At 40.3% G+C, this 13,483-nt stretch overlaps 1 protein-coding gene across 1 annotated transcript in view; it reads left to right on the top strand.

Moving 5' to 3' along the window:
• Positions 1–13,483, top strand: part of TRIO (trio Rho guanine nucleotide exchange factor) — a 244,483-nt gene that overhangs the window by 224,318 nt on the left and 6,682 nt on the right. Inside the window, exons 45-53 of the mRNA XM_009096317.4 lie at positions 105–182; positions 1,149–1,340; positions 2,256–2,433; positions 3,284–4,053; positions 8,216–8,463; positions 9,261–9,399; positions 9,754–9,781; positions 10,598–10,760; positions 12,733–12,854. Coding sequence (XP_009094565.1) covers positions 105–182; positions 1,149–1,340; positions 2,256–2,433; positions 3,284–4,053; positions 8,216–8,463; positions 9,261–9,399; positions 9,754–9,781; positions 10,598–10,760; positions 12,733–12,854 — 1,918 coding nt within the window. The remainder of the gene's footprint in view (positions 1–104; positions 183–1,148; positions 1,341–2,255; positions 2,434–3,283; positions 4,054–8,215; positions 8,464–9,260; positions 9,400–9,753; positions 9,782–10,597; positions 10,761–12,732; positions 12,855–13,483) is intronic.

Here is a 13,483-nt window from a genome sequence, read left to right as displayed (position 1 = left end):
TTCTTGCTTTTCTGTTCTAAAGCAACCATATAAAATGAAACAAAATTTTATGCTGCTAACTCATTTGGAAAATAAAGCTTTGACTTCTTATTTGTCTTGAACAGAAAGCTGTAGAGGTCATGTGTATAGTACCAAAACGGTGTAATGACATGATGAATGTTGGCCGCCTGCAAGGATTTGATGTAAGTTGGCTGGAGTTTTGCTTCAAGATTTTGTCAGGTTCTCTAGAAATTGATCATTAATATTGTGGGGAGAAATGTGTGCAGTGCTTCTTCACTATCTGGTTAGCTGGTGCAAAAAAGCAGTAAATGAAAAATCTAGTCTTTGCCTTGCCAAGAACTTTTTCCTGGGAAACATTACCTGCTGTGTCAATCTCATTAGGTAAGCCCTTGTGCAAAATCAGGAAAGGGCCAGTCTTACTGCAGTTCCCTTATTGGCCAAAGGCTTGCAAGATAGTGAAATAATCAATCAGCAGGTGAGCAGATCTGACTTCAGTAGTGTAGACAAAGGAGGAGTCACTAAGGTCCATCATGTACTTGAGGCAACTGTAGCCCTCGTTGTTTTGCTAAGTCTAGAAGAGATGGAAATTGGCTACTGAAGCAGGATGCATCAGCCAGGCCACAGTCACATGTGTTACTTGAAAAGCTCTTTATATTGTATGATGCAGACATGAACCTGAAATTTGCCCCTACTCAGCACCCTGGAAGATTAAATGAGTAACTGTTGGAGTTATTCAGAATAGAGAAACAACAGCCTTAGTGTTCCAAGCCTCAAAATGCAGGATGAATTGAAAGGGCAGAGTGGATTTTTGGAGTTTGGTCTGGGTTTGTTTTTTTTGTTTTGTTTTGTTTGGGTTTTTTTGGGCTTTTTTTTTTGTTTTTTGGTTGGTTGGTTGGTTTTGGGTTTTTTGTTGGTTTTTTTTTGTGTGTGTGTGTGGTTCTTTTTTCTTTTGATGTTTGGTTATTTTTTTTGAGAAAGCACAAGCATATCTTGTGTATAGGAGGAGAAGTGAATATATAGTGGTCAACAAGAGTTGGAAGGTGGGAAATATATGAATCTATTTGTCATGAACATGTGCTCAAAATGGTTGTTTGGGGAAAGAAATAAAGAACTTCACTAAATGTGTTTTTTCTCGCCTCTGTGTGTAGGGTAAAATTGTAGCCCAGGGTAAGCTCCTGCTCCAGGACACATTCTTGGTTACAGACCAGGATGCAGGACTTCTGCCACGCTGCAAGGAAAGACGGGTCTTCCTGTTTGAGCAGATTGTCATTTTCAGTGAGCTGCTAGATAAAAAGAAAGGTTTCTCCATGCCCGGATTCTTGTTTAAAAACAGTATCAAGGTAACTGTTGTTTGTGAGTCTTTTGTGTCCCCTGCACAAACTCTGCTAAGGTAACAGTTTCTCATTCTGTGGGTAGTCAGGAGTGACAGCTAGGTGTGCAACCGTAGAGCACAGTGAGGTGCCAGTCATTTCCTGAAATGACTTCCTACGGAATTTGTTCTCACTCCAATGTTAAGTGGAGATCTTTGGATCCCAGGACTCTGATGCCTCCTGCGTGAAGCATATCAAAACAGGTCTTCTGGCACAAAGTGCTGGACAAGTATTCACAGAGTTTAGTTTTCAGCTCTGTGCTGTGTGTACACCACATTGCAAAGTCATTGCAAGTAGAGATAATAACTCTTTTTGTATCCTTTCTGATACCCAGATGTGTAGATAACTTTTGTAAGTAGCGCAACCTTCTTCGATATTCCTCAAACAAAGTGTTTCCCCACTTCAAGATTTTCCTGAAAAACCTGATAATATTAGAACTCAGCAGCCTTCATGAAGTGTTTTGGGTGGACCCTGCCTCCCCTAATTCACCTTGATGCTCTGCCTGCCACCTGAACCTGTTTATAGCTCTGGTTGAACAGCAAGGTATAAGGCATTGCTCTATCATCAGCTGAAGCCTTTAGTGGGGGCCAGTGGTACAGAGATCTCCATATCAGGCCCAGCATTTTAACTAGTCTGACAGGAAAGTGAGAGGTGGAGAACATTGGGCCATGCTGACCTGCTGGAGATTGTTCAGGCACAGTGTGTCAGCTGTACACTAATTCTTAGTTTACTGGAATTAAGAACTTAAGTCAGATCTTCAAATGATAACCACTCATTCCTGTAGTAAAATAATACCATGAAATGAAAATCTGACTCTAAACTCCTAAGAAAGAGATTTTAAAGGTATGTTTCCCATAAAATACATGTTATTTTCTTTTCATGAAGGTGAGTTGCCTTTCTCTGGAGGAAAACGTGGACAGCGATCCATGTAAATTTGCACTAACATCAAGAACGGGCGATGTCACGGAGACCTTTATTTTGCATTCTGCCAGTCCGGGAGTCCGCCAGTTATGGATCCATGAAATTAACCAAATTTTGGAAAACCAGCGCAACTTTTTAAATGGTAAATTATTTTCTTTCACTGAAAGTTTATAATTGGATGACTTTTCTCTCGTCTCTATTTTCTTGGCTTTGAAATGTTTTGCAAGTTGCCTTTTTCCTGAGCTAATAGAGAACAGTTGGGGGATATGTGCCGCATTTCTGCTTCAGAACAGATGCTTGCATTTATTATAAGAGTGGTAGTCTGAATTTACATGGTGTTCTCTTGGTGAAATTTTCCAAATGTTTTGTAGGAGTGAATCAAGATAGGTGCCATCCGTTGAGATCTTGTGTACCCCTTTTAAGCAACTGCAAGCCTTTAAAGGCTAAACCCAAGTGGAATTTTAAGCATCTATTCAGAATATGTTTTGCTTCTTTTATTTTGGTGGCCATTGTTGTTGCATCTTACTGTGGCAGCAACATTCAGATTCTGCAGGAGAAAAGTAGAAGGTGGTATTGTCCTCTGTGACACTAAAAGGTTCTTGCTCTATTTTTCTATCTATCAGTTGTTGTTCCAACCTAGACTTTTTTAAATAGTTATAATGAGTAACAACAAGAAGAGAATGTTCTTGTTGTTACTCATTATAACTAAAACACCTGTTTTTTCCCAACTTGGCTGCTGGCTTACAGTGTGATCCTAGAGGAAAACATCTTCTTAGTTTCAGATTTTTAATCTTTAATACAGGTAGATGCAGCAGGTCATGAAGGTTAGATACAGAAAAGTGACTTGAAGTCTGTGGCATCTTTCCACTGCTAAGGAAATTTATTTGAACAGCACTCCCCTTTTTGCCAGTAGACATGTCTGTTTTAAACTGTTCCTGTTCCCTCTCCTGCCCCCTTTCCCCTGACTGCCTCCCCCCTCGCCCCCACTGCAGCCTTGACGTCCCCGATCGAGTACCAGAGGAACCACAGCAGTGGTGGAGGCGGCGGCGGGAGCAGCAGCGGTAACAGCGGCGGCCCCAGCAGCTGTACTGGCATCCCCAGCTCCAGCCGTAGCCGGCCATCCCGGATCCCCCAGCCTGTCAGACACCATTCCCCAGTCCTGGTCTCCTCTGCAGCCTCGGCCCAAGCAGAGGCAGACAAGATGTCAGGTATGTCCATTCACAATCACTCCCTGCCACACTACAACACCTCTTTAGAAACTGGCCTGAGCCAGCCAGACAGGCACCTTCCCAGTGCAGAGCCGGATGGTCCTCAGAGAGAAGCTGAACAGATTCCCAAGATGAAAGTTATTGAAAGTCCCAGGAAGACAGCAGGAAACATTTCTGGCTCAGCTGATGGAGCCCAGAAAGACTCACGTGGGATCTCAGAGGACAGTCGAACAAGAAACAGCATAGGATCACTGACGCTTGGGAAGCCAAGGCCAGGAGCCATCTCTCCAATGAACTCTCCTCTGTCCACGACTTTCCCTTCTCCTTTTGGCAAGGAAACCTTTCCACCCAGCAGCCCCCTGCAGAAGGGCTCCTTTTGGAGCTCCATCCCAGCATCCCCTGCCAGCCGCCCTGGCTCCTTCACTTTCCCTGGGGACAATGACTCCCTCCAGCGGCAGGTCCACCGCCACTCTTCACACAGCAAGGACACAGACCGCATGAGCACATGCTCCTCGACCAGCGAGCAGTCAGTTCACTCCACCCAGAGTAATGGGGTAAGAGCGGAGCACCTCTGTCCTGCGAGCTCTTCTAAAACCTTCCATGCTCCCTTTCTGTGCGTTGCCATCATTCTCCGTACTAACTTCTGGCTCTCCGGTGCTGTTCTGCTCTGAAATAATCAACTGTTCCAGTATCTTCTGCGCATTAAAAAACCAAGAGTGGCTACCTGTGTGTGTGTATACATGCAAACATGGCTATGTATACAGACACAAAAGCAACTGCTAACATTAGATGCGATTTCTGCCTCTGCTGAAAATATAGATCACTAGGCTGATACCTACTAACTCGCTGTTCTTGCTTTTTCGTCTCTAATTCGAAGGCACATAATTAACATGCTGAAGCGTGGCAGCCAGAGCACCTTGGGTATGCATTGTGCCAGCACTTAAATCTGACTTCAGGATTTTGGCAGATTGCCTTGGGGCTTTTTTCCCTTTCACGCACAAATTTGCCACCATTGTCCTGTTGAGTTTTAACTTCATGGAGACATCTACGTTCCCTGGGCTTCTTGAGTTATTTTTTTTCTTAATTTATTTTTTTCCCCCCTCTCCTTTCAGCCTTAGTTGTTATACATCAATCTCTTTTTAAATCCTGTGTTTGATCAAGGAAGCTTTCTGCAATCCACTCAAAATAGACCAACAAAGCCTAGCGACAATAATCCTACTTCTACTACAACCAAAACGATTACTCGCTCCACTTGTCTTTTCTCCTTTGTAAGAAGAAATGGTTTCGATTTTCTGGAGACTCAGCCTCTTAGTGTGCACTTGGTGTGTTTGTGTAGAAATCCAGGCTGTCAACAGAATCTACGTTATCCCTAATAACGTTCACCAGGAAAGCAACACAGCCGGCACTGGGGCACGTGCAAATATAAAGCAAAAATGTTGAGGCATTTGCCATGGAGGCGGTAGGCAGGTTATGGTGCCTTTCTTTTTAAACTCACATTTGATTTTTCTCTCACTAAGCATTGTGTTCATGGATGTTTGTTTTTCTACTCTCTCACAAATGGTATGCAATACCAGTTTTGCAAATCACCTAACTTGCTAGACCTTTTTTTAAATGCATGTGTTTCTTTATAGAACTGTTTAACACACAAAGCTTTCTCGACTTCTTAGTTCTTACACTTACTTTTATAATAGCTTCAGAAGAAAAAAAATTATGCTTTGCATGTTTTATAATTTTATCCTGATCTTCCTTCAGCTTTTTATTTGGTTTAGCTCTGTCTTGTGTTTATCTTCAGTCTAGCAAAATGTGATGTGATGTAATGTAATGCAAAATCTGGGGTAATTTGAGTATTTTGCATTTACTGCATAGTGTGTGAATTAAGATGGTGGTACTTGCATAATACCAGTTTAGGTTGCTGCATTAAAAAAAGAGAAGGAGAAAGATGGGATGGCACTGAGTTTTCAAAACATTTGGATTTCGATACTATCTCAGCAAAGACACCATTGCTTGTTTTTATCTCACTGTAAAATGTAATGTTGGAATGCATGCATTCTGCTTCACAGCTCTGTGTTTACAGCTCTATAACTCTTTTATTTGGTAATTGAGATGGGCCATAAGTCCTCATTTATAACCTCATTTCTAGACCAATCAACAGTATTCTACACCACACTGAACAAGTTGGAGAAAATGGGTCGTGAAGGTTTATTTTAATTTAACTGTTTTTGCATGTATATACCCATGCACTTATGGCTATGGTCGATTATTTAAGGGAGAATTACTTCTAAGAAGGAAAAGGAGTAAGTTTTGCTAGTTGAGGAATATGGGAGGAATTTTTTATATTTTGCTTGTAGATCCTCTAATCCCATAGTTGAGGTCAGTGATGACCAGAAGTACTTTCAGTAAGAAAACATTACTGTGCAAGAATAATTACTTCCTTGGAAGGCAAAAGGAAAGGCTGTCTCTCTGTGGTGAGAGAATGAATTCTGGTATAAACACATTCTCAGGAACATTTGTCACTTAGTAGTTACCAGACAGTTGTTTATTTAACAGATTTAACTGTCCCCATTGAACATAAGAAATATTCAGAGTTTATTATGATCCTACCAGACTTAAATGTCAGAAAGAAATGTTATGTTATAGAAAGGTCAATCTTGTAGTTACACAAATTCTGCTGCATCCTAAGAAACAGTATGTTCAGGAATAGTGTGTGGGGCAAGGTTTGAGGCTTAGGTTGATATTGCAACTTTCCTTCATCTTTCCCTGTAAGTCTAAGAGGAGGAGTCAACAAAAGCTGCTTTTTTGAATAGAGTTGTTTTTCATCTAGGTAAAAGAGTGTAGCAAGTTGTCATCCTAATTTAAATAATGACTGAAAATGAGACTTAATTTCTTTGGTTCAGCTGTTCTCAGAATCATGGAAAGGACTTACTAATACAAAAGGCCATGCAGGCCATCCTCTAAACAGAGAAAAAAAAATTTTCTCCCACGGGAAATACAGCATCTGAAATTAGTGTAAATTTCCTTTAGCAGAATTAAAATCCACAATGAGATCTTTCTCACTGAGGTAGCATATGCTTCATCATTCTAATATGGCAAAAAAGAAGATTTGAGTCACTCATTTGAATATAACAGTCCAGCGAGAATAAAATGTACAGAGTCACTGGCACTCCTAGCATCAGCGTGTTAAACATGCTATGAAATTAGTAATCTGAGACTGTTCCATTCCAAATGTCTTGGTTTCTCAGCCAGAGTCCTCAGGGAAGCACAGGCGCAGAGGGATGGAGTGACTTGTTCAAGGCCTTTAGCAGATTGCAAGAGAAGGCAGTGTTCAGGGCTCCCAGTGCACCAGGCTGTTACCTGAACCCCTCTCTATCTCCTCAATATTTGAGAAATATTTGACAGTTTTGAGGAAAAAAAATAATTATGCTGTTTTAATCCTGTGTGCCAAGCTTACTACTGGCTACTAGCACATGAGTGGCACTAATGTGGTTCTGCTCTATAAGCAGTAGGAGTAGCCAGGCCATGGGTACTCATTTCCTTCTTCAGCTTCTGCTGAGCCATAGTGAGCCCTTGCTGGCACTGAGTGACCTGGAACTGTTTGAAGTAAGAACAGAGACAAAAGGCAGACACACACACACACACACACACACACTCCATACCACATCATTAATAGGCCGTTCACCTTGGTTTTAACTTGTTTCAAGAAAGAAGTAATTACTGAGAGTGTAGGTTGTGTAATCTGATAATAGTTTTAACACTTCCATTTAATAAACCTTGTATAAGGAGTAGATGCAAATGGACAAAGTAAGTCTTACTTTAAAAAAATAAAATTTCCAGTAAGTTTGTTGTCAGGAGTGGGCTTTTTGTTCTGCAAGTAATATGATTTTGAATGTACACCTTCTCAGCCCTAATTAGCTTTCCACAAGTGCTTGCTGGGGGAATGAACAAAATCATGAACAGTAGTTGAAAGTGTATGATAAACAGATAACAACACTCTTAGTCACTAATCAATTAGAAAGGATTCTTACAGTTTAGTGGGTCTATTTTGACCATTAAATTAATAATTTCTTGTTTCAGTAATTTACTTAATCCTCTGCATTTAAAAGAATAAACCTGATCATACAGATGCAACCAGAGATAAGTCTGGCGGTTTTGAGAGATGCTGTCAAAACCGTGTTCTGTTCTTTTGTAGCTTGTCATGTTTTGTGTGCACAAGGGCAGTGTCTGAGATCTGACAGGTAATGCTAGGAAAGACTACATGTATTTTGCATTGTTGGAGTTTCCAGGGATTATGAGCTAATGACTATGATTTGGAAACTGAACTTAGAAGACCGTGAAAAACTGTCTTACATGCTTGTACTGTGGTTTTGATGCCTGATGAAGATGAAAGGTTCAGTGTCTTATCTTGAAAGGAAGACAAGTTGAGATTTATGACTAAACTGACTCCTAGTTAATGGAAATTATATTGAGTAACTGTATTGGGAATAAATTTCTGCAGCAGCACTACATAAAGATGTTCAAATATCAGACTGATGCACAAGATAAACAGACACAGGCAGCTGTAAAAGAGAAGACATTGCTCTTTTCTTTGACTACAGTTTAAACCAAGTGGATTAGGTAGGTAATGTAGCAGGCCAAGAACAGCCTGTCTTCTTCATGAGTTTTCAACCTGATTCTCTTTTTTTTCCTCCTGCTCTCTCTGCTTCTGACTGACGCTTGCAGAGTGAAAGTAGCAGCAGTAGCAATATCTCCACCATGCTGGTGACACACGATTACACGGCAGTGAAGGAGGATGAGATAAATGTCTACCAAGGAGAGGTCGTGCAGATTCTAGCCAGCAACCAACAGAACATGTTTTTGGTGTTCAGAGCCGCCACCGATCAGTGCCCCGCAGCCGAGGGCTGGATTCCCGGCTATGTCTTGGGGCATACCAGTGCAATCATCATTGACAACCCTGATGGAACCATCAAGTGAGTGCCTGGGTGTGCGTGGAAGGGGAGGGAGGAAGGAAGAAAACTTCCAATTTAGAGAAGATTTTGAACATTTAAGGCCAAAAGTTGATGTGATCATGGAGAAATAAATGAACAAGCAGAGCAAGTGCTGGAGAGGTCCCTTAGGAACCATCAAAATAAAGCTAGTGAAAAAGATCCCTGAAGCATATATTCTTTATTAAAGAGTTTCAATAGCCTAGTCTTCTGGGAAAAGAATGCCTTATCTCAGAGCAGAAATCATTTATTTTAACTTGTTTGTTTAATAGAATGAATTGCCAGTCTGGACACCTTTGTCTAGGAAAACAGGGAACGTTTGTTCAAATAAAACAAGATTTCAGAGTTCCTAGATATCTGCTTTAAGCCACAAACCTTATGAAAATTACTGTATGCTAGGAACAATTCTCTCATCTCTGCAATGGAAGAAATTGTATCAAAGTTCAGTTGGAATTTTGTGTAAAGCTTTTGTAAGGCTGCATTTGGTATGGGCTTCATACTGTTGCTCAGTTGGACTGACAGTTTGCATTTTCATATAGAAAGTTTACTATTTGAGCAATGATTTCAAGGAATACTGAACTTCGACTACATTACTAGCTTGCGCACAGTTTTAGTCAAGAGTGGCATCCCTTCTGGAATACTTAATGTATTTCATTTTCCTGTACTATAATACATAGAAATAACATTTTGACATACTTTTCCAATGCCACGTGAAACTAGATAGTATAGGACATAACAGGGAGTTGAAAAGAATTGATCAGGGTTTCATGTTCTGTGTTCAGGAAGTCAACGTCTTGGCACACAGCACTCCGATTAAGGAAGAAATCTGAGAAAAAAGATAAAGACGGCAAAAGGGAAGGCAAGCTAGAAAATGGTTATCGCAAATCCCGAGAAGGACTTGCCAACAAGGTTTCTGTAAAAGTAAGTCTTCAAAGATGCTGCTTCCAAAAGGAGTTGGGTTGGGATTTCTTTAAAAGTAGCTTCTGACAGAACTTCACAGGAAGGAATCAAAGGAGCAGTGGCTTTAGTGGACAGTTTCTGCCAAATCTGAAAACCAGAGGTTATAACCTTTAAACCTGAAAGCATCATACAAAAAAAAAAAAAAAAAGATACTACAAAAAGAATAGAGTAGTATTCAGAAACTGTGGTATTAAGATGTTTCTTGGATTTTGTGGGTACAGCTAACTTTGATCCATCTCTGTGCTTGGTTTTTTACCATTCTTTAAGTTATTATAAGATTATCAGGACATTAATTCTTTAATTTCTCCTTTCCAGCTTCTCAACCCCAATTACATTTATGATGGTAAGTTCCTTTAATTTTTAAAAGTTTCAGTCAATAAATTTAAAACATCGTTTGCTTGATCTGAATTATGTCAGGAACTGAGTGCTTTCTGCAAAAATATATATAGGCTCTTTTTAGATAAGGTAGAATGAAATACATCATATTTCTTTTTTAAGATGCAAGAAACACTTTTTTGTTCCCAAGTCCAAAACAACATAAAACACAAGGACCATATGATATGTTCAGTGTGGAAGTGGGACCTTGCTGAATTTGCAAAGTAAGATGGCCAGGAGTTAGAGCTGCTTTATTTTCAGTCTTGCACCCTAGGGAGCATTCAGCACCTCTCCACTGCAGAGGCAGATCAGGACAAAGATGGTGGCCCACTGGGGTCAGAGCCAAACTGGGGTTTTAGTTTAATAGACAGAAACAAAGTCTTTGAGATTCACCTGTGGAAAAGGGAAAGCACCAAGGTGCTTCAGTGGGTGAAGTGTTGTTTGCAAACTTGGCTGGATATAAAGATAGCCTAGCTGAGCACATCCTTAAATACTTTTCAGTGTAGACTTTGCTCACTTCCCATAACTGGGTGTTTGGTTCACCGGGGTAAGTTTCAGAGTTATCTGTGGCACAGCAGTAGTCTTGTGTCCAAGTTCATGTAGAGAAAAATTAATCATGTAGAGCCCCAGCAAGGGGCCTAACCATGGATGTGCTCCAAGGGCAGGGGTTATATGCACCTTGGGAATCTAAAGTACTGCTTCATCTAATAGAAAACAGTGCAAGGAATAGAAATAAAATGTATTTGCTTCAGTTTACCTAATGGCATCAATTCTCTTTTTCCAGTTCCCCCAGAGTTTATAATTCCATTGAGTGAGGTAACATGTGAGACAGGAGAGACCATCGTGCTTAGGTGTAAAGTCTGTGGTCGCCCCAAGGCTTCAGTTACTTGGAAAGGTCCTGATCATAATACACTGAGCAATGACGGTCATCACAGCATTTCCTACAGGTAATTTGTGCCATGTTCGACTGGAACTGCTCAACCTGTGGCTTTTTAATTTGTACCCCTGGTGTGGGACAGCGTTTGGCTTTGAGGGATGAGGATAGTGTAGCTCTCAGACGGAAATATGTCATCACTGAGATTTTCCAGACATGTTGTCTAACTTCTGCATATGGCTAGGGTAATAAAATGTTATAATCAGTTGATTTTTAAAAACAAAATTAAACTAATCTGCTCTTTCTCATTAGCTATTGCAGAAACCATTGTGGTCTGTCACACTGACCTGGTCCTTGAAACAGTATATTGTGACATGCCAGTACTGTGACAGGCCCTGCCAGACCCTTATTTCCATTAGTGGCTTTCAGATCACACTGCTGTGTTTTGCAAAGAAGCCTCTGCTTCCTATTGATGTGACAACATCACGCTTCATTGTTGAAGCATGGATATTAACACTTTTCTCTGTTTTTAGCTTTGCTATGATAGAACATAACAGAATAACTGGTAACTCAAACATCAGGATAAATTTTTCAGGAGAACTTGTTATTTTGGAATAGGAAACTGCAGGTTAAAAAAGAAATGCATTTTTTATATACAGAAAATGTAGTTTAATGAGTAACTTCAGTGTGAAGAAATGTCTTACTTATGAATTATACTCTTAATTCAGAATGAAGGGCTCTTTTGTGACAACTTGATGGCATGTTATACTGTTTTTACTTCCTGCTGCTCTTGCTTTTTCTTTTCATTGGGTTTTTTGTTTGGTTTTAATGGGAAGACAGAGACAGTGTGGCAGCTTTACTACTGCATCCAGGGCTGTTGTGAGATGTATAAGAGTTAAATTTGCTAGGTTTACTTCACTGTTACTCATTACAGAATTATATCCAGTGAATAATCTTGGCTTTGGCTGACAGATTTTTAGAAATAATCCTAAAATGTTCTTTGAGCTGGGGAAGGGTGTCATCTTCCTATGTTCCTAAAATTTACCTTCTTTTTTTTTCCCTGAAATTGTGTGATGAAGACCATTGCAAATAGGTTTTGGGTCAGTCAGTAAAATTACTTGCAGCAGCTGAGATGAATCCAAAGGAAAGTCTGATAAAAGATCTTGAAAATATGTATTATTGTGAAAAAGCAACACAATGTTAGTATTGGTTTGAGCCTAGAGGTGAAAAGTGTAGGGAGGACTTGCCAAGTATTCACATTTTTAAGAGACTTGCAAATTAAATCTATTGCTCATGTCCATGGCAGCTAGTCAAAAGGCTACTAGAATTTTATTGCACAGAGTAAAATTTAAGCAGACATTTAAAGACAAAGCATTAAACAAAAAGGGTGGTTGACCAGTGAGAAAGATTAAGGAAGAGCCTGCAGAGTCTTTCTGCTCTGCTATTACCTAGCTTAATGCTGTTGCTACCCTGGAGCAGAGAGCAAACTTAAGTCCTTTCTAGTTTCCTTCCATCCTCATTCTCCCAGATTCTGAGATCTCCAGAGTTGTGGTTAAGTTTGCCTTTAATGTTGAAGGGCAGGCCCTCTCTTACAAGGGGCGCATGCTCTGAAAGCACAAATGACTGATCAGCTGACACCTCCTGGAAGTCTCGGATGGAAACAAAGCTTTCAGAAAGAACAAGGATGGATATTTGTCTCGATATGGCTTCCGAAAATTTGAAGTAGGTAAAGGAAGCAGGAAGAAACAGGGGAAGTACTTGATTTTTCCAACAGTAGAGCCTGAGACATGGCAAGACAGAGTGTCAGTCAGGATATTTTACAGATCACTAGATCTGTAGGACTTTCCAAGATACTGGATGAACACAAAGTGCTCAGGTTCTGGTGGATGCTTCTGATATGGCAGGGCAGGGTTAGTAATGTTCGTCCAGAGAGAGATAAGAGCTGGAGAATAAAAAGTATAAATATCAACCTAACTTTGTCTGATTTTGACAGCTTAAGGTCTGTGCAGTTACTGTAAAGTTAACATCTGCTGTTGTGTTTGCAGTGACCTGGGAGAGGCGTCGCTGAAAATCGTTGGCGTCACTGCGGAAGACGATGGTATCTACACGTGCATAGCTGCAAACGACATGGGTTCGGTTTCATCCTCCGCCAGTCTACGAGTTTTAGGTAGGCTTGGCTCTGCCTTCTTCTAAAGCCTGGGTACAGCTGAAGTGCCTGGTATCCATAGAACAGTAAAAAGAAAAGCTCAGCTCCCCTTTGTTAAAGGAGTATTGATAACGAGCCTTTTTACCTGTCATATAGTGCCTGTTTCAGCAGGAATAGAGGCAGTTTCAGGATGTAACAGATTAGAGGTTCATGCACGCATTCCACAGTACTGTCAACATGCATTCACTTTGCCCATACTAGTTCAAACACACAGATAAAATCATATTTTATCATCAGCATTCTTAGTTTAGTCTCAGTGAATGCTACCATGCTAACATAATTTCTTAAGTGTACAGATAAGAAAAGAGTAGCATTCCTTTGTAATTTATTTTTCTCCTTTGCTTGAATTGTAAAGCCACAATTTTTAGGAGAACATACAACTAGTTCTTTGTCGTTGCATCATTGATCTACAGTTGAACTATTTCAGTACCTGAAGCAAGGTAACCTGAATGCTTATGAGGAATGAAAAGGAAACATGCAAAGATTTAAAAAAATGCCTGTGTTTGGGGGCAGACAGCAAAGGGCAAAAACGATTTTTACTTGATGTGTTTGATGACATACGGATAAATTTTGGGTTGTGTTCATACATT

The sequence above is a fragment of the Serinus canaria genome, chromosome 2 (genome assembly GCF_022539315.1).
Source record: "Serinus canaria isolate serCan28SL12 chromosome 2, serCan2020, whole genome shotgun sequence".
Lineage (NCBI taxonomy): Eukaryota > Metazoa > Chordata > Aves > Passeriformes > Fringillidae > Serinus > Serinus canaria.
The sequence above is the reverse complement of the archived record's forward strand: the minus strand, read 5'-3'. Positions and strand labels throughout refer to the sequence as shown.